At 48.2% G+C, this 20,441-nt stretch overlaps 1 protein-coding gene across 5 annotated transcripts in view; it reads left to right on the plus strand.

Annotated features, from left to right (window-relative positions):
- Positions 1 to 19,997, plus strand: part of PROSER2 (proline and serine rich 2) — a 44,050-nt gene extending 24,053 nt beyond the window's left edge. For all 5 annotated transcript variants that reach the window (XM_064369024.1, XM_064369025.1, XM_064369023.1 and 2 more), the window contains 2 exons: positions 13,508 to 13,760; positions 16,600 to 19,997. In XM_064369024.1, coding sequence (XP_064225094.1) covers positions 13,508 to 13,760; positions 16,600 to 17,540 — 1,194 coding nt within the window. In that variant the 3' untranslated portion in view covers positions 17,541 to 19,997. The remainder of the gene's footprint in view (positions 1 to 13,507; positions 13,761 to 16,599) is intronic.
- Positions 19,998 to 20,441: the final 444 nt, after the last annotated feature.

Genomic DNA, 20,441 nt, shown 5'->3' on the forward strand with positions numbered 1-20,441 from the left:
AAGACAGTCCCACTGACCACTGAGGGCCACCTTCAGCTGCGCCTGCAGCAGACAGAGGACGAGGTCCTTCCTCCCGGCTGGTGACCTGGCTGGTGCATCACACCAGCTACCACCCAAGGCTAGGAGAAAATGAAAAGAGGTTTCTTACGAGGGTCTTCTTAGAAGAAGCAAGCTTGTAAAGTGAATTCAGGGAGCTTAGACAACAGCTGTAGAACTATAACCCTTCACAGAATGTGCAGGGGAATGGCATGCTCAGGTCCACTGTAGAATCTGCAGACAAATTGCATAAACAGGTCCATTGTAGAATGTGCGGGCTAACAGGAAACTTGGGTCCGTCCATCGTAGAATGTGCGGGCTAACAGGAAACTCAGGTTTCCTACTCGGGAGGCTGAGGCAGGAGAATCGGTTGAACCAGGAGGCAGAGGTTGCAGTGAGCTGAGATCACGCCACTGCACTCCAGCCTGAGCGATAGAGCAAGACTCCGTCTCAAAGAAATGCCCAGCACCCAGCACCCCCGACCCCCAAGCAGTGCAGGCGCCAGCTTCTCCTTCCCTGGTGTCTGTTAGTGTCCAGGTGTGGCATCATTCCCATCATCCTGCCGCCACCATCTTGTCTGGATCTGCGCTCCTCCTCCTGTCTCCTTCTCTTATCCGTAGACTTTTAAATTACTTTTTCTTTGATGCTAAAGATGAGGTGGTGAAAGGGAAACATGCCTTCCTCCTCCGTATTGCACATATTTCTTGATTCTGCCAGTCTTATGGGCACGAGTGATTTTAAATTAAAGGATTCCTATTCTACCCAGTTCTTTCCTATTGGGTAAATCATCCAGTAGCACTCCTGTGGTGTATGTGATGTCTCTGTCTGTTCCCCGCTGGGCCTGTCCCTGTGTATCATAGGGTAGAATAATGGAAACAGCATTGTAAAGCCACTCGTAGGACGCCCATAATCAAGTTACATCTGCATGGTGTGTGTTTGGGGTCACAGAGTCCTGCTGCATATCCTGTCTTATTACAGGATGCTGGAGGAGTGTTCTGGTCGTGTTTCCTTGCCTTCCACTCAGGCCTGTTCACTGTTTGCAGGCATCTTCCTCCAGGGACAGTTACTAAGCTTACTTGTCATCTTATTATTTCACAGTTGTGCGTTTTCCTTAGAACTAGCAAAATGAGGGCCTGGTGCAGTGGCCCATGCCCATAATCCCCACACTTTGGGAGGCCGAGGCAGGTGGATCACCTGAGGTCAGGAGTTTGAGACCAGCCTGGCCAACATGGAGAAACCCCATCTCTACGCCTGGCTAAAAATACAAAATTAGGCGGCTGTGGTGGCACATGCCTGTAATCCCAGTTACTTGGGAGGCTGAAGCAGGAGAATCACTTGAACCTGGCAGGCAGAAGTTACGGTGAGCCAAGATGAAGGGAAACTCCATCTCAAAAAAATATATATATATGTGTGTGTGTGTGTGTATATATATATATATATATATATATACGGCATTTAACCTTAAATGACAACTAAAGTGGGTTTTTGTGGTTTGTTTGGTCACCCAGCCTGGAGTGTAGTGGCACAATCATAGCTCACTGCAGCCATGGCTTTCTAGGCTCAAGTGATCCTCCTGCCTCAACCTCCCAAGTAGCTGGGATGGCAGGGGTGCATCGCCACACCTGGCTAATTGTTTACATTTTTTTTGTAGAGATGAGGTCTTGCTATGTTGAACAGGCTAATTTAGAACTCCTGGCCTCAAGCAACCCTCCTGCCTCAGCCTTCCAAAGTGCTGGGACTATCGGCATGAGCCACCACACCCAGTCTGCTCAAGTTTTTTTTTTTCTTTTGCAACCTCTGCCTCCCTGGTTCAAGCAATTCTCCTGCCTCAGCCTCCCGAGTAGCTAAGATTACAGGCGTGTGCCACCATGCCCTACTAATTTTTGTATTTATCCTACTAAAGTTTTGTAAATAGTCACATGATTTTCACACAGGCACGTAGCAGCCAGTCCCTCTCACGGCATTAGAGCATATTTAAACGTCATACTCTGTCTACTTTTTTGGAAGTGTAAATTCTGAGAGAAGCTGTAAGTTTTATTCTAACTCATCGGATCCTTTCTTTTTTAATTTGACTTTTCTCTTTAGAACAAAAATCAACCATAGCGGTTTCTTCAATTAAGTGGTGTCCTTTAATTCCTGAGGTCATGAAAGATGAGTAAGTCAGCAGTGTTTTTAGGCCTCTGAATTGTACTTCATGTAAATGCACGTCTTAGAGGGCTCCGTACATAAACCATAACCTAGTTAGGCTGTGAGTTTCTTGAGAAAGAGAGAAAACCTAGTTCTGATTTATAGAGTATTTTTTTTAAGCAAACATTATTCCTAAAAGAAGATAAAAGATGAGCTGGGTGTGGTGGCTCACACTTGTAACCCCAGCACTTTGGGAGGCCAAGGCAGGTGGATCTCCTGAGGTTAGGAGTTCGAGACCAGCCTGACCAACATGGAGAAACCCTGTCTCTACTAAAAATACAAAATTAGCTGGGCGTGGTGGCACATGCCTGTAATCCCAGCTACTTGGGAGGCTGAGGCAGGAGAATTGCTTGAACCCGGGAGGCGGAGGTTGCAGTGAGCCGAGATCGTACCATTGCACTCCAGCCTGGGCAACAGGAGCGAAACTCCATCATCTCAAAAAAAAAAAAAATGACCGCCTGATTTTAATTACAAGTACCCTAAAGTTTGAAGTGCTAGTTGGAGTGTCACCTGGGATATAACAGATCTCTGCTCTTTCGACACTTTTCTCCTGAGTCAGTGCAAGTTAAAAATTTTAAAAGTAGCCAGATTGGTGACACACACCTGTAGTCCTAGCTGCTTGGGAGGCTTGAGGCATAAGGATCACTTCAGCCCAGGAGCTAAAGGCCAGCCTGGGCAACCTAGCAAGACCCCTATTTCTACACAAAGTAAGTAAATTCTAGAAGATGATCTCAAATATTTTTTTAAATAGCCACTTACATAGGATTGTCGTGGCTATCCGTGTGGCCGCAGTCATGTCGAGGCTGTTCTAAGATGGTAGTGAACATGTCTTTATTTATTTCTCAAGAGGCTAGTTGTGTCTGTGCATTTTTTGGTAAAGAGTCCTGCCTGTGAATGTTTTTTAATGAAAGGTATAGGTAGCACTAGAATTAGTTGTGCAAATCCTATAATATGTGGCTGAGGAGGTGTCCCTTGAATTTTGTCTTTTCCTTTGAAACGTAAGAGGGCAGCTTTGATGTGTGCAAGGCGGTACTTCCTGACGCCGGTGCCTGTGGAGTCTGCCACCTCAAGAGGCGATGCAGGCACTAAATAAAAGGCCCAAGAAGGGCTGGAGACGCCATAGGTGACAGCTCTCTATGGCTGATACAGGCGGCTCTGGGTGTTTGGTGACCGACGTCAGCCTCTAAGGCCAGTGTCTCCAGGGCTCACGCCGTCTCTCAAACCCCCTGGGTGCACGGCCCGGGCAGGGTGCTGCCTCACACCGGTGTTCGCAGGCTCTCGCTCTGAATCCTGAAGTCGGGTCTGCCTTCACATATCCTGAAGCTTCCTCTAGAAAAAATAAGATTTAGCTGCTTTGAAAGAGTGGGGAGCTCTCCATCCACACGATTCCCAAGGAGCTGAACTCGAAGCCTATGGCTGCTTTTGTGAGGGTGGCTGGGGACATCCCAAGCCTACCTCTTTTTCATTTTTACCCCTGGTTTGGGCAAAAACAATGATCCACATTTATGAGCAAGTTTTTAGGATTTAGTATTTGAGAAACTGTCTTGAATGCCCTCTGCCCAAACCCACGTGGGCTGTGGCCCTGAAGTCATACAGCAGTCTGTGACCAGGCAGCAGCCAGCAGCTCCTGAGCCTTCGGTCCCCCAAGAGCACCTGACACACATGGCTCCTGGGATAAAAAGGTGCAGCAAGCACTGGGGACTTCCCACGTGGCCGGGCCGGAGCAAAGTCTGAGGAGTGATGTGCTGTTTGCTCTGTGACTTCAGTTGCGGAAACCGAACCAGAGGAGCCAGGAGGGAGAAGCCGCTCAGTCAGTAATAACCCCGCCCTTCATCCTGGCTTCTCACCCAGTTGGAATCCAAATGATCCTGGTCAGACAACTGCTTTAAAACATAACTCAGAAGCTTTTCTGAAAGGCCAGTTCAGTCAACATCTCATAAATGCCTACTGCATATAAGAACTGAGAGATGGTGGGATAAGACTCAGTTTGCCTCCTTTTAGGAACTCACAGTACAGTGGCGAGGCCGCCATGGAGGACCCAAGCTCATGAGGGCTTCGGAGCACCTCGAATGCTGCACACTCGGGGTGTCTCTGTCTCAATCAAGATCTCCTATAAGAGAGAGATACGAGAGCAAGATCGGTATTAGCAGTTTAAAGACATTTAAGGCAGCCAGGAGCCCAGCTGTCATCTTTTGAAGCCATTATTCTTTGGTTTTGTAATCCAAACTGTACACACATCTCATTCTTCATGGGTTTGTATCTCTTTCCTGCCAGAAGCACAGGTTTAAGTGAGCCATCATTAAACATGACAATAGTATCTAGCTAGAAATAACCATAATTAGCCAGGTGCAGTGGTTCACGCCTGTAATCCCAGCACTTTGGAAGGCCATGGCAGGCAGATCACCTGAGGTCAGGAGACCAGCCTGGCCAACATGGTGAAACCTCATCTCTACTAAAACTACAAAATTAGCCGGGTGTGGTGGCACGTGCCTGTGATCCCAGCTGCTCCAGAGGCTGAGGCAGGAGGATCACTTGAACCCGGGAGGCAGAGGTTGCAGTGAGCCAAGATCGAACCACTACACTCCAGCCTGGGCCACAGAGGGAGACTCCATCTAAAAAAACAAAAAATAATAATATTAAAACCTTTGTCCCAAAACCGTGGGATGCCCCACCTGCATTTACAGTCTCTCGTCCGACGCTGCCGAAGTGGGCCCGGCACTCAGAGCTGTGGGGAAGGGGCTGCCTGCATTTCCTTCTCTCCGCCCCATTCTGTTTAGCTCCGAGCAGGTCTCTCAGCAGCTAGGATTATTAAATCAATAAGGCATTGGTCAAGTGTCAGAGAGCCAACTGTGGTGTGTGTAAGAAGGCATCAGATGACACTCGCCCAATACCTGAATACCAGCTAGCCCAGGCTGCCAACGAAGGATGCAGGGGGTTGGCAAGGGGTGGTTCAGAGATGCCTGGCTCATCTCCAGACATTTTCTTAGCCATCACAGCTTTTTTATGGGTTTTTTTTTTTTTTTATTTGGTCTGGACTAGAGTTCTGCTGCTTCATTTTTAAAAATCCTTCACAAGGAGTTGCCACAGTTGTCTTAGTCTGCAATTAAAAATTTTTTTTTTTTTTTTTTGCCAAGACAGTGTCTTGCTCTGTCACCCAGACCTGGAATGCAATGGGATGATCTCGGCTCACTGCAACCTCCATCTCCCGGGTTCAAGCAGTTCTCCTGCCTCAGCCTTCCAAATAGCTGGGGTTACAGGCGCACCACCATGCCCGGCTAATTTTTGTATTTTTAGTAGAGATGGGGTTTTACCATGTTGGCCAGGCTGGTCTCGAACTCCTGGCCTCAAGGAATTCAGCCTCTCAAAGTACTGGGATTACAGGCATGAACCCCCATACCCGGCCAATTCAGCAGTTTTTTAGGTAGGGGTTACTTCAGTATGCATATTTTAAGCCTTCTCAGCATTTTTGTTCAGCCAAACAAAGATTTTCTTCCACCGTTTCCCTACAGACAAAACTCCTGTCTCAAACCTGTGCTGTCATAGGAATAGCTAGGACTGTTGACTTTTGTGCCTGTTGCTTTTTTAAAAAAGTCATCATCTAGCTTTTGATGGGGCTGCTCCCCTCAGAGCTTGAATGGGCTTGGACAGACCTTTTTTCTGTCATCTCTGCAGGAGTCAAAAGAGATCGGCTAGCCTGGGCCTTTGTTCTCTTAATGGGGGCTTGATCCCGTGCACTGTCATTACCTTTGTATGTTCAGCATTTTGAACTTTCGGGTTTGAATCCACTAGAGATTCTCTCTTCAAAATCTTAACATACCTATGAGGGTAGAAATACGTTGCTCATGTTCTGGAAGCAAAGCAGTATTTCCTTCAGAGGCTTGTCATTTCTTGAAGTCAGCATAATACCTGAGGGATGGTTTTCTAGCTTGTTCTTTTAACATCTGAAGATTTGTATCCTTAAAGAACTACCATTTACTCCACAATCCAAACTGGTACATTAAAAACATCATTTAGGCTAAGCGCGGTGACTCATACCTGTAATCCCAATACTTTGGGAGGCTGAGGTGGGCAGATCATTTGAGGTCAGGATTTTGAGACCAGCTTGGCCAACGTGGCGAAACCCCATCTCTGCTAAAAATACCAAAAAAAACAAAATAGCTGAGCATGGTGGCGCATGCTTGTAATCCCAGCTACATGGGAGGCTGAGGTGGGAGAATCATGTGAATGAGGAGGCAGAGGTTGCAGTGAGCCAAGATCACACCACTGTACTCCAGCCTGGGCGGCAGAGTGAGACTCTGTCTCAAAAAAATAAAATTTGTGAGAAGGGAATTTTCTTTTCTGCTGTCAGCCTTCTTCTACCTTCCCAACTAATAGGGACACACTTAGGCTTTCTCCAACTCACTTTTGCCCAAGAAAGCTGCTGCTTTTGCTTCTCCTCATTTCCTATCTGTGTAGTTCTTAGGGACCTGAGTTATTAGCAAAGGCTTCTTCCCACAGCACCCGGCTCTGCAGAAGCCTCCACTGCAGGCTCCAGAGCTCTGCTGCCTCCACAGGCCACCAGGCAATGCCTTGTGCTTTTGTATTTTTTACTGTAACAGCTTTATTAGGATACAAGTCACACAGCATACAGTTCACCCGTTTAAACTATACATTCAATGGCATTTAGTGTAAGTACATCACCACAGTAAATTTTAGAATGTTTTCACTTCCCGAAAAGAAATCCTGGCCCATCTGCAGTCACTCTCTGTCCCTGCCTGTGCCCCTGCCCCGGCCCTCGCCCCCATGACATGTGCCCTAGGCCATCTCTTTCTTCTGGGCGTCTCTGAGACAGGCCACATCCGGAGTCTCCCAAGGGAGGGGTAGACAGATTCTCCCTGCTGAGGGCCACAAGCCTCCTCTCTGGCCCTGAGGCCCTGATCCCTTCCCCACAGCTCTCTCTGCTTCTGCCTCCTGTGTCCTCCCCTCCAGAGCAGGCAGATCTGGCTTACTGCGGAATGCAGCTTCGTGCCCCCAGGATTAGGCAGCAGACAGAGCCCACAGCATGGCTGGGCCTGCCTCAGGACTCAGGCCACAAGGCCAGGCTGACCACAGAGAAGGCGCCTGGGATACATTCGGCGCCTAGCCCCCACTCCTACCCCACACCCGAGAGGGGCTCAGGTAGGTCTCCGAAGACCTGGGAAACTGCTCACCCACTGGCCTAGTGAAAACTGATTTTTGACTCGTTTTATACAAATAATAAGTAAGCAGAGGAAGAAAGAACCCTGAGGTGAGACCGTGAGTGGAGGAACTCTGGGGTGAAATGTATGAGGCCTGTGCGGGCATCCAAGTAAGGGTCTGTGGATGCTTGTTAGTGCGTGATGGGAAAATACAGAACAGAAGCAGGCATGCAGCTGGGTCCAGGCCGGGTGCGGTGGCTCATGCCTGTAATCCCAGGACTTTGGGAGGCTGAGGCAGGTGAATCACTTAAGGTCAGGAGTTTGAGACCAGCCTGGCCAACATGGCAAAATCCCATCTCTACTAAAAATACAAAAATCAGCCAGTCGTGGTGGCAGGTGCCTATAGTCCCAGTTATTCAGAAGGCTGAGGCAGGAGAATTGCTTGAACCCAGGAGGAAGAGGCTTCAGTGAGCCGAGATTGTGTCACTGCATTCCAGCCTGGGCAACAGAGCAAGATGCCTTCTCAAAAAAAAAAATAATTGTTTCCCATATTCAATATTTTCTGCACTATAACCAACGTGATCATTCCAAAAGGCTCGTGGCTCACTGCGCCTTGTTCCTTCTTGCTTAACTCCCATCCGGTTCTCCCAGGTTATCAGCTGACGTGTTCTTCCCTCTCGGAAGTTTTTCCTGCACAGACCCCTTTCCCCGGAAGTGTGGCTTGGTAACCATGCTTGCTGTGTTTCCATCACACCCACGTCACCTTGTCATAGGAGTGCCACACTCTCGGGCAGTTGCCAGTGCTCTTATCTGAAGCCCCCGTTGGGTGGTAAGCTCTAGACAGCAAGGGCGTGATTTATACCGTGGTATTGGATTGTATGCCTAGCAGATGCAGGTGTGTGGCTGTGATTCAGGGATGCTGTGGGGGTGGGCAGAGGTTTGAAATTGAGCCATGAAAGTAGGCGAGATGCAGCCGGGCACAGACGGGCGTCGCTGCCTTAGAAGAGCAAATGATGGACTTGAGCAGGGACCAGGAAGTGACAATCACAGCCCATGGCCCACTCCCTGCTTTTGTAAATAAAGTGCAGTGTAACGAAAGTGAGGCTCATTCCTTACCTTGGTAGAGTTGCATAGCTGCTACCTAAACCCTGCACAGCCCAGAATATTTACCACCTAGCCCTTTGCCAGAGTTGGCCATGCCTCCCGAGGAGGATAAAGGAGAGAATGGTGGAAAGTTAACTGAGAAGTGTAGGCAGAGCCACAGCAAATACCTCAGTAGACAGAGGGCAGGACAGTTGTCTACACTGGAAACTGTGAGAAGTCGCCGAGAGAAATTGAAGAGTCACATCGGGCATCTGCCGCTTCAGCGCATTAGACTCTCTGGAGGCCGCGTCCCACACACACTGACAGGCCCCATGCCTCGAGTTTCTAATGCAGTAGATCTGGGATTGAACCCAAGAATGTGTCTAACAAGTTCACAGATGCTGCTTCTTGGCCGAAAATCACACTTTGAGAACCACGCATCTAAATACATGAAGCCACGCGCCGTATTCATGCGTCGAGAAAAGATTGTAAAGGCATCAGTTCTCTCCAGTTTGAGAAACTTTTATGCAATCCCAATTACAGTCACATCAGGGCTATGTGTGTGCTTATGTGAATATGGAAATTGATGAGCTGATACTAAAATGTATATGGAAATAAAAAAGGGCTAAGAAAAGCTAAACAGGCTTAAAGAAGGAGGACTTTAAGAACTCCAACAAAACTAGAGGACTCTGCCAGCTATCAAGATCTATTAGACACTAGGCACAGTGGCTCATGCCTACAGTACCAGCACTTTGGGAAGCCGAGGCCAGAGGATCGCCTGAGCCCAGGAGTTCAAGACCAGCCTGGGCAATATGGTGAGACTTTGTCTCTACAAAAAAATGCATAAAAATTAGCTGGGCATGGTAGTGTATGCCAGTAGGTCCCAGCTACTGGGGAGGCTGAGGTGGGAAGATCACTTGAGCTGGGGAGACCTAGGCTGCAGTGAGCCGTGATTACACCACTCCACTCCAGCGTGGGCAACAGGGTGAGACCCAGTCTCCAAAAAATCAGCAAAAGGCATATATGAAACATAAACATTTCATTATGTATATGCAAATATTTCAAAATGTGAAAAAAATCCAGAACACTTCTTATCCCAAGCATTTCAGATGAGGAGTACTCATCTGTATTATGGAGAAAAAATGTTCAACATCATTAGTCTTCATGGAAATGACATGGAAAATCACAGTGAGATGTAACTTCTTTCCTCTCCTTCGGGGCACCAGTGCAACCAGGCCTGTTGAAAGCAAGTGTCAGTCAGTACAACCACTTCGGAAAGCTGTGTCTGCCCGCCTGAGCAGACACAAGTCTTCAGACCCAGCGACTGTGTGTGGCTTTATATCCAACAGGTACACATGGCTTATCCTCCCTAGCACCATTCTGCCTGCCTACCTAACCCCCGCCGAGGTATCTCTCCTTTTCCTGAGCCGTCCTTCTTTCAGGATTAAGCTAATAAGACCAGGCTAGCTTGAGAAATTTGCATGTGTTCTTATGTTAATCCCCAAAACAACAGTGTACTATGCCTTCAACTACAGCCTCTGAAATTGTGTAGACCACAGGCTCCGTATGGGCCTGGGAGTTACATGCTGTGGGTACATGGGCATTTGAATACCTCTCAAATCAGTGTGGAAAGCATCAGTCTACACCGCATGGATCAGCTCTTAATCACTTTTGATAAGACAAAAAATACATTAGCAGGTGCAGGCGGGCACCTGTGGTCCCTGCTACTCGAGAGGCTGAGGCAGAAGAATTGCTTGAGCCCTGGGGGTGGAGATTGCAGTGAGCCAAGATCGTGCCACTGTAATCAACAGCCTGGGCGATGGGAGTGACACCATCCCCCCGCCAAAAAACAAAAACAGCCAAAGTACAGCAGAAGCAGCGTCCACACTCATAGCATTATAGAGTCGAATAGTCTACAAGGTTTCTAAGAGCGTCATTATGCATGTGCCACCCCCATTTCCTACTCAACTGGAGGCATCAGCTCTCCACTCTATTTGTTACTTACCTCCACTATTGACATATTGCTATATATCCTTTCAGTACTTCTTCCTGTGGGTATATATTAAGTATGCATATATCAATCTGAGACAACTCTTTATCTGTTATGGTAAAGGTGTGTGTATTGCTGTATACAGATTGATAGATGAATGCTTTCTCTCACATTGGTTTTTCTGTGATCACGGTTTCGGTTTTATTTGCTTGCGTGGTTTCCTGTGTCGCCCTCGGGCTTGCTGTTACTGGTCTACTTGCTGACCACACAGCTGGCTTCCTGGGGAGCCCCCGTTATTTCTGGGATTCCCTGCAGCGTTCTTGTGTGGACGCTCCTGTTACCTGGCTCCTGTCTTCTGTCTGGGTTTACTCCGTGTTGAGAGGAGCAGCTTCCCTTCCTGATTACCCTCTGGTGGCCGCCTCAGAAAGGCTGGCATGGGAGATCGGCGTGTTAGACCTTGCATGTCTAAAAAACATCTTTATTCAAAAAAAAAATCTTTATTCTTCTGTAATTCTAATTAATAATCGGATTATGTATTGGATTCTAGTTCAGAATTTATCGGGTTTTGAGCCCTCATTGTCTCCCGGCTTCTAGTGTTGCTGCTGAGAAGTCTGTTGCTGTTTTCTGATTCCTGGACTTTTGTTTGTTTAAATTGTTTGCAAGTTATTTCAAACTTAATGAAGTTGTAAGAATAGCACAGAGAACTCCCACATACCCTTTAATTACATTCACCAATTTTTAAATTTTTTCCACATTTTAGCCTGCTCCCTTTCTTTCTCTATATATCTACACACACGCATACTTTATTTTCTGAACCATTTGAATGTAGTTGTTATATAATACTCCCCTCAATACTGAAGTACATTTTAAAAACAAGGATGCTCTCTTACATAACCACAGGCAGTTGTCAAATTCTGATTTCTGATCTTTTTTTTTTCTTTTTCTGAGACAGAGTCTCACTCTGTCACCCAGGCTGGAGTGCAGTGGTGCAATCTCTACTCACTGCAACCTCCACCTCCCAAGTTCAGGTAATTCTTCTGCCTCAGCCTCCTGAGTCGCTGGGATTAGAGATGCACGCCACCACGCCCAGCTAATTTTTGTATTTTTAGTAGAGACAGCGTTTCACCGTGTTGGCCAGCTTGGTCTTGAACTCCTGAGCTCGAGTGATCCACCCGCCTTGCCTCTGATTTCTGGTCTCTTGTATGTGACCTGCTTTTTCACTCTCGGAAGCTTTCAGGATCTTTTCTTGGCTCTCAGTATTCTGAAATTTCACAATGATGCATACTGTGGCATCGGTCTGTTTGCTTTTTCTTCATTAGGTTGTACATTCATGACCCCTTTCAATTTGGAAACGTGCTCCTCTTCAGGGGCATTCCCATGAATTATTTTATTTTGATAATTTCTTCCTCTCATTATCTCTGATTTCTCTTTCTGGAACTCCCATTATTCACACAGTGGCCCTCCCAGATCTATCCTCTAATTCTCTTACCCTTTTTTTTTCCCATAGTTTTCTGATTTCACAACTTTATCTTTTAGGCTTTTATTTCGTTTTTCATTTTTTTCTGCTGGTAATTTTTTTTTGTTTCTTACAGTTTTCTTTTGTCCTGTAAAGAAAAACATATGCTGTTTATGGATTCAGAATCTATTATCTGACAACTGATGATGCACCTTTTTGAAGTTTTTGATAGTTCATTTCCTGTAAGTTGCATTTTGTCCTTTTGTTTTGATAGCTCTTTCACATAACCGTTTTCCTTAGACGCTCGGTGGTTATTAGCTATCTGCACATACTCCAGAGTAGGACAGTAAGAAACCGCTGCACAGGTCTACGCTGGGATTCACTGACTGGCATCTTTCCCTGCGACTGATCTTGCTGGGGAACCCTTGGGATCAGCTTTTTTTGGCCTTTGGATTCTTCAGGTTCCCCGGAGATGACACGTACAGTCTTCTGTCCGGAGGGCGGCCACTTGGCTGCACTGACGGCCACACTGTTAACACATCCTCGTCTACACTGGTAGCCTACCTTGTTAACATAGCGCGCCACCGTCAGCTTTGCTCTGTGGCCCCTCTTCAGGGTTCCTCTGTCACCTTTGAGAGTAAGTGGCTAGTTTTGTGCCAGGATGAGCTTATTGCTTCTGAAAGAGACTTTCAAACAGTTGGGCTCTCTTCACCTTGCCCACACTTCCAGAGCCGCTCAGCACCTCCAGGGCCTGAGCTTCTGGCGGTTCTGTGGGACACAGCAGGTGGGTCACTGGCTTTCCTGGGCCTTCTCACTCTGTCGCCATCTGTCCTGCTGTCCGGCTGCCCTGCTTTTGTTCTGTCATCACTTTTCCTGCTATTTTGTCGTTGTGATTTGTGCCTTTAAAAAAATCCCTTTGTTTTGCTGGGCATGGTGGCTCATGCCTGTAATCCCAGCACTTTGGGAGGCTGCAGGTGGATCACCTGAGGTCAGGAGTTCGAGACCAGCTTGGCCAACATAGTGAAACCCCATCTCTACTAGAAATAAAAAAATTAACTGGACATGGTGGTGCATGCCTATAATCCCAGCTACTCGGGAGGGCTGAGGAAGGAGAATGGCTTGAACCTGGGAGGCAGAGGTTGCAGTGAGCCAAAATCACACCACTGCACTCCAGCCTGGGCAACAGAGTCAGACTCTGCCTCAAAAAAAAAAAAAATCCCTTGTTTTAGTAAGGTTTCTGGAGAGAGAAGAGATAAATGTGAGTTCAATCAACTGTCTTTAAGCAGAGGTTTGCCGCGATTATGGAAAAACAAGTGTGCCAGATAGCAGTAGGCTGACAGCAGCTCGCCAGTGCATTCCCCAAGTTGACTTGCTAGGAACCCCAAGGTGAGGGCCCGTTATAAAGCTTTGAGGCTCCGTGATTTGCTCTGCCTTTCCGAGCGTGATGGGGAGGCACACGCAGGCAGCATGGCAGGGCACTCAGGACAGTGAGTTCCGCCTGGGGCTATGGACTGACCCTGACTTTGCCTGGGCGTTTGTCTCTCTAGTGAAGCTGCTGTTTGTTTTCTTCCATTCCCAATCCCCAAATCTGTTCTCTAGGATGATGAGAGCCTGAAGCACCTCACCCATGAAGAAAAGGATGTCCTTCTGTTTTTTGAGGAGACAATCGACTCCCTGGACGAGGACTTTGAGGAGCCAGTGCTGTGTGATGGGGGAGCGTGCTGCCTCTGCTCCCCGTCTCTGGAAGAGAGCACCTCCAGTCCCTCCGAGCCTGAAGATGTCATCGACTTAGTGCAGTCGGCACCTGGCGCCAGGGAAGCCGAGGGCCTTCCAGAGGGGACCCAGGCAGCAGGTGAGGGGGAAGCACAGGCCGGGCCTGGGGCGTTGTTTGCCAGTGTCTGTGGGGCACAGAGATACTTTTTGTGATCCCCTTTTGAGTCTTCCCAGATTTTTATAGGGGAAAAGCATCCTCGGCAGTTTCATTGTCCAGCAAAGGGAAATGCCAGAGGGACTAGAACAAAGAAGGAAACGAACTGGGCCCATAAGCGGGGTTTACAGTTTCCTTTTTTTGTTTTTTCTTTTCTTTTTTGAGATGGAGTCTCGCTCTTGTCGCCCAGGCTGGAGTGCAGCAGCATGATCTCAGCTCACCTCTGTCTCCCCGGTTCAAACAATTCTCTTGCCTCAGCTTCTTGGTAGCTGGGACTACAAGCGCCTGCCACCACATCCGGCTAAGTTTTGTACTTTTAGTAGACATGGGGTTTCACCATTTTGGCCAGGCTGGTCTTGAACACCTGACTTCAGGTGATCCATCGGCCTCAACCTCCCAAAGGGCTGGGATTACAGGCGTGAGCCACTGTGCCCGGCCCAGAGTTTACATTTTCATACACAATGCACACATGCACAGAAAGAAGGAAAATTAGAAATGGCTTCCAGGTAATTATTTTACAGGCTGGGCGCCATGGATCACTTGAGGCCAGGAGTTCAAGACCAGCCTGACCAACACAGTGAAAGACAGTGAAAATTAGCTGGGCCTGGTGGTGCATGCCTGTAGTCCCAGCTGCACAGAGGGTGAGGCACCAGAATCGCTTGAACCCACCAGAGGCTACAGTGAGCCAAGATCGCACCACTGCACTCCAGCCTGGGTGGCAGAGCAAGACCTTGTCTCAAAAAAAGAAAGAGAATCTAGTATCACTGCTGATGTGACAGGAGGTGGAGCTCGGTAATGGGAGCCATGGGTAGGGGCTGTAAATACAAATGACGCTTCACTCACTCACCACACAGTTCCTGACAGGCCACAGACCAGTACCAGGGTGTTGGGGATCCCTGAACTGGAGGGAAATGGGCAGAGAGAAGTATCTTCCAGTCTTTTTCCTTGATTGGAAAGCATACTGGAAACACATGTGGCCAAGGGGTTGGATTGGAAGGGATGAGGAAAAAAGTATTTTTGCTCTGGTAATGATAAAATACTGTCATTTGTCTTGAGCCACTAGAAATAAAGTGTGTGCACATGTATATGCATATATGTATTTTAAGCAAGGCCATGTATTTCACTAGAAATAAAGTGCGTGCACATGTATATGCATATATGTATTTTAAGCAAGGCCATGTATTACACTAGAAATAAAGTGCGTGCACATGTATATGCATATATGTATTTTAAGCAAGGCCGTGTATTACACTAGAAATAAAGTGTGTGCACATGTATATGCATATATGTATTTTAAGCAAGGCTATGTATTACACTGAACTTCACATACTGTGGATATGGATTCCACAGAAATATGGAACTTGGTTTGCAGCCGTCTCTTCAAAGAAGAGAAGTAATGTGAATTTCCCATTTTTATTGTACTTCCGCTTTGAAATCTAGTTCCAAAAGTCATTTGAAGCAGCTGATACTTTTAAAATATGAGATCACATAGTCATGCCAAGGAAAACACTCTGAAAAATCAGCTACACCTCTCCATCAGTTCTCTAACATGATATTTTCATAACAATTTTTTTTGAAACAGGAACTTGCTCTGTCACCCAGGCTGGAGTGCAATGGCACAGTCATGGCTCACTGCAGCCTCCAATTCCTGGGCTTAAATGATCCTCCCACCTCAGCCTCCCAAGCAGTCACCATGCCTGGCTAATTTTTTATTTTTCATTTTTTTTTTAGAGATGAGGGTCTCACTATGCAGCCCAGGCTAGTCTCAATTCTGGGGCACAAGTGATCCTCCCACCTCAGCCTCCCAACTTGCTGGGATTACAGGTGTGAGCCGCCACACCTGGCATTTTCATAACAATTTTAAGTGCCCACAGAGTATATATTGTGAGATTATGAAGATACGAACATAAAAAGATACGAATTTCAGGAATTTTTGTTTTTTTTTCTGAGACAAAAAGTCTCACTCTTGTCACCCAGGCTGGAGTGCAGTGGTGCCATCTCAGCTCACTGCAACCTCTGCCTCCCAGGTTCAAGTGATTCTTCCACCTCAGCCTCCAGAGTAGCTGGGACTATTGGCACATGCCACCACACCCTGCTAACTGTTGTATTTTTAGTAGAGTCGGGGTTTCACTATGTTGGCCAGGCTGGTCTTGAACTTCTGGCCTCAAGTGATCCATCTGCCTCGGCCTCCCAAAGTGCTGGGATTACAGGAGTGAGCCACCACGTGGCCCAGCTCTATTTTGGGAGACAGGTGCATAGAGCAGTGCCAGGTGATCTGTGATTGGTGCATTCTGTGTCAAGACTCAGGCCTGTTACATTCGCCATCATAGAGGAAAGTGACACAGCTTCGTGTCCTTCATCGAGAAAGACCTGCTGGTGTCTGTGTATGCCACACGTTCTAGCCTCAGTTTCCCCTCTGTAAACTCCCCTGATGAGCTGGTCACCGCGTGCATCCTGTCCCAGCCTCAGGGGCTGGAGCCTCAGCAGCCCGCGTGGAGGGCATGTCTCCTGGGTGCCCACTGTCTGACTTGCAGGGCTATCATGATTTGTCCCTTCTCAACGTCAGGTCATGAGCATAACATACCACCTTGTGTTTCCCTAATCCAGGGAACCCGGAGAGAGAGAGGAAGTTTACTCACAGGCGGCACCGGGGAAGTTGGTGTGAGGTCTGGTTCAGGCTCTTTTCAGTTCAGCGAGAGGGAATTTCATGCCTTTACTTAACCTGGGCTAGTAGCTCACAGGCTCTTTCTTCCCCCTCTTCCAGGGCCTGCACCTTCCGGGAAGGAGCACAGGAAACAAGATGCTGAGACTCCTGCACCTCCGGGCGCCCCTGCTATCGAGACCCTCCCTCCGGCTACCGAGACCGTTCCTGCGCCGCTGCCGGTGCCCGGCACCCCCGAGCCCCCGAAGAGGGAACTACGAGCCCCCTCCCCGCCGGCGGAGCACCCCCGACTACTGCGCTCCATTCCCACGCCCCTGGTTATTGCGCAGAAGATTTCTGAGAGGTTGGCGGAGAGTGAAGCCATCTCGCCCACCTCCCCGTCCAGGGAGGGCCAGCCCGGGGAGTGGAGGACGCCAGCCGCCTGGGGCCGCCGCATTGGAGACCCCGACCCGAGGCCCAGCCGCCCGGCACAGCCCAAGGCCCCCCGCTTCCCCAGCAACATCATCGTCACCAACGGTGCGGCCCGGGAGCCCCGCAGGACCCTGTCCAAGGCGGCCGTCAGCGTGCAGGAGCGCAGGGCGCAGGTGCTGGCCACCATCCACGGCCACGCCGGCACCTTCCCTGCCGCGGGGGACGCGGGTGAGGGGGCTCCAGGGCGCGGCTCCTTCCCAGAGCAGGCGGCGCGTGGCCAGGACGGGACGGGCCCCGCTGAGAGTCTCCGTGCAGGGAGCCAGGCTCCGCGGGGCCCGGCGCTGGCCAACGGCTTCCCGAGCGCGCACGAGGCCCTGAAGAGTGCGCCCAGTACCTTTGCGCCCACCGGAAAGTCCCTCTGCTTCCGCCCCGGCCCGGCCCTTCCCAGCACGCGGGGCCACCAGAGCATCCCCCGGCCCCGGCAGCCCGACGGCGGCCAGGACGCGCGGCGCCGCGCAGACTCCCTGCCCCGGCCCCAGGGCGTCACCGTGCAGTTCGCAGGCCGTGGCTCCTCGGAGGAGGCGCGCAGGGAGGCCCTGCGGAAGCTGGGGCTGCTCAGGGAGACCTCGTGAGGGCCGCGCGGGCCCGGATCCACCCTGTGTCTCCCCACCCCGAAGAGAGGGTGAAAGAGGAGCTGCATCGCCTCCAGGAGCTGTTGGGCCTAAAACGGACGTGAGAGCCAGAGCCGCCCCTGCCCTCTGCGGCGCATCGGAGTGGAGAGGGGCCAGGCTGGGGCCTCCTGGCTAAGCCCGCACCACTGGTTCCAGCCACCCGAACAGAGGACTCTTCCCTAAAGGAATCCGGCCGGGGTCTTGTCTCCCTTTTCCCAAGAACTGAGAGAAGAACCTGTTAAACCCATGGGTTTCGGTGACGTGTAAATGCCACCTTTTGGGGGGTCAGGGAGGAGCAGGACTGGTGTGATTGTCCTTCTTGATTCTCATCTGCCTTTTTCTCCAAGTACATGACATGAAAGCCAGTTTAGATCCCTTCCTCTCAGGATTCCCCCCGCCTTTTCCAAGAAAATAAAAAAGAAACGCTTGTTCCATTTTGTAATGTCTTAATATATTTGCTTTTGTTTTTGAAGGGTGAGGCATCATGGTACTTTGCTTTTGTTTCTCGATGTAATTTAGCTTGCCCAGTTTTGTTTTTTACTGAAAAATGAAACCTTTGGAGTATGATGTTCTATAATTTTGAGTTTGGGGAGTGAAATAGGTGGTAATTTTGAGAAAGCAAGTCTCATCGGACTCCGAGGTCTGGGACGTGTGCATGAGCCTGTGTATATGGTTTTAGATACACATGTGTCAACATGCACATGCATAGGCACCCTGTGTGTCTACATGCATCATTACTACATAAACAGAAACTTCTAAACACCCTCCTAAGCCACTGCAGGATGCCAGCGCTTCCTATCCTTGAGTAGACAGAGCCACCTCAGCATCCTGATGGATAATAATAGAAGAAATTGTTAACTTCCTAGTAGGGAAGTCCGTTAAGGACACGTCTCCATGATATTTTGTGAACCCAAAGTGCTTTTTCCTCAACAAAATGTTCCTCTGTTCCCAATTAAAGTAATATTCCCCGCTTCCAAGTAAGCAAGATTGTTCACTAAACAGCCTTGCTGGGATCATGCCTGTAATCCCAGCACTTTGGGAGGCCATGTGGGCAGATCATGAGGTCAGGAGTTCAAGACCAGCCCGGCCAAGATGCTGAAATCCCATCTCTACTAAAAATGCAAAAATTAGCCGGGCATGGTGGCAGGTGCCTGTAATCCCATCTACTGGGGAGGCTGAGGCAGGGAATTGCTTGAACCCAGGAGGCGGAGATTGCAGTGAGCCAAGATCACACCACTGTACTCCAGCCTGGGTGGCAGAGCAAGACTCTGTCTCAAAAAACAAAAACAGGCAGGGTACGGTGGCTCATGCCTATAATCCCAGCACTTTGGGAGGCCGAGGCGGGCGATCACCTGAGGTCAGGAGTGCAAGTCCAGCCTGAACAACATGGTGAAACCCCGTCTCTACTAAAAAAAAATACAAAATTAGTCGGGCGTGGGGGTGCATGCCTGTAATCCCAGCTACTCAGGAGGCTGAGGCAGGAGAATCGCTCAAACCTGGGAGGTGGAGGTTTCGGTGAGCTGAGATCGTGCCATTGCACTCCAGCCTGGGCAATAAGTGAAACTCCGTCTCAAAAACAAACACAAACGAAAAAACTAATCTCCTTTATCACTTAATTTTAGTTTTGCGTGTTCCAAGGTAGCCAGTCAACAGAATGAAGCAAAAGAACCTTAAAGATCCCTGCCCCCGACTGTCATGTTCCACAAGCAACATCTCAGTAGGGAAAAACCAGCAAATGAGTTTACAGAGTACGAAAAATCCAGTTTCCTCCCAGACCATGTCTTACGCGCCGAGTTATGCCACAAACGTTATTATCAAAACTATTTAAGGCTGGAGTCTTAGACCTCTAAAAATAGACAGGAAGGGCTGCCCTGAGCAGTCACGCCCTTGTGTTTTTATGTCTCTGCCAGGGCTGTAACAGAGCCTGTTTCTTTCCCGTTGAGTTTACTTAAATTCAGACTTAAATGTGCTGTGAAGGGCATTTTTCATAGTATTCTGTCTGCCTTTTAAGTTATGTAAAGTGCATGATTATACTTTTTTCCTTAGAAATGCAATATTTAGTCTCATCCAGCTCTTATTCTCATAATAACCTCATAGATTCTTGATGATCTTAAATAGGTGCTTTAATTTTATAACTTTCAAAAGTAGTTACTGTAAATTTTCCTCCTGTTAATGTTGGATGGGTTTAAAGGATTTGTAAGGGCTGTGTTTCCTTTTTACAAAGCAAGATGCCATACAGTGTTCAATAAGAGAAGGTCTTGATACAACCAGCATTTTAAATGCTCTTTATAAATGAGGACTGCATCCTTTTCTCTGACCCTATGACTTCAATGTGAGTAGGGTGAACTGGACTGCTTATCAGTTTATTTGTTGCCATAATCACATTTTTGGAAAATAAACTTAAGAGTTTTATCTCAAGCTTGTTTTTGCATTGCTTGTTATATTCTCAGTTACTTTCTTTTATATGGTTATACCCATTCCTTCTATTTATTCGTTTCTTCTGTTTATTCATAGTTATACTGATGGTCACTTTGGTCACTTCTTATGTCTAAAACCCTACTAATGAAAGCCATATGCTTTGTATGAAGTTGAAATTCTAGCTGCTGCTAATCTAACCTGTACGTGAACATATGTTAGCAAACCCAGTTTGTGGAGGGGCGTTTGTTTTCTTGCCATAATTATATGATGTGATTTCTTAAAGGTCATCTGGTTCACTGTAATTAGAAGGAACATACATACTTCAAAGCAAAATTGTAATGGAAAGATGAGTCCTAAGTGCCCCACTGTTCTCCCCAAGTGATGCTTGTAAATCATCCTCCACTTTTACAAACTCTTTATCTTAATGCTTAAATCAAAAAAAGA

Source organism: Aotus nancymaae, unplaced genomic scaffold (genome assembly GCF_030222135.1).
Source record: "Aotus nancymaae isolate 86718 unplaced genomic scaffold, 86718_ANA_hifiasm-v0.15.2.pri h1tg000083l, whole genome shotgun sequence".
Classification (NCBI taxonomy): Eukaryota; Metazoa; Chordata; class Mammalia; order Primates; family Aotidae; genus Aotus; species Aotus nancymaae.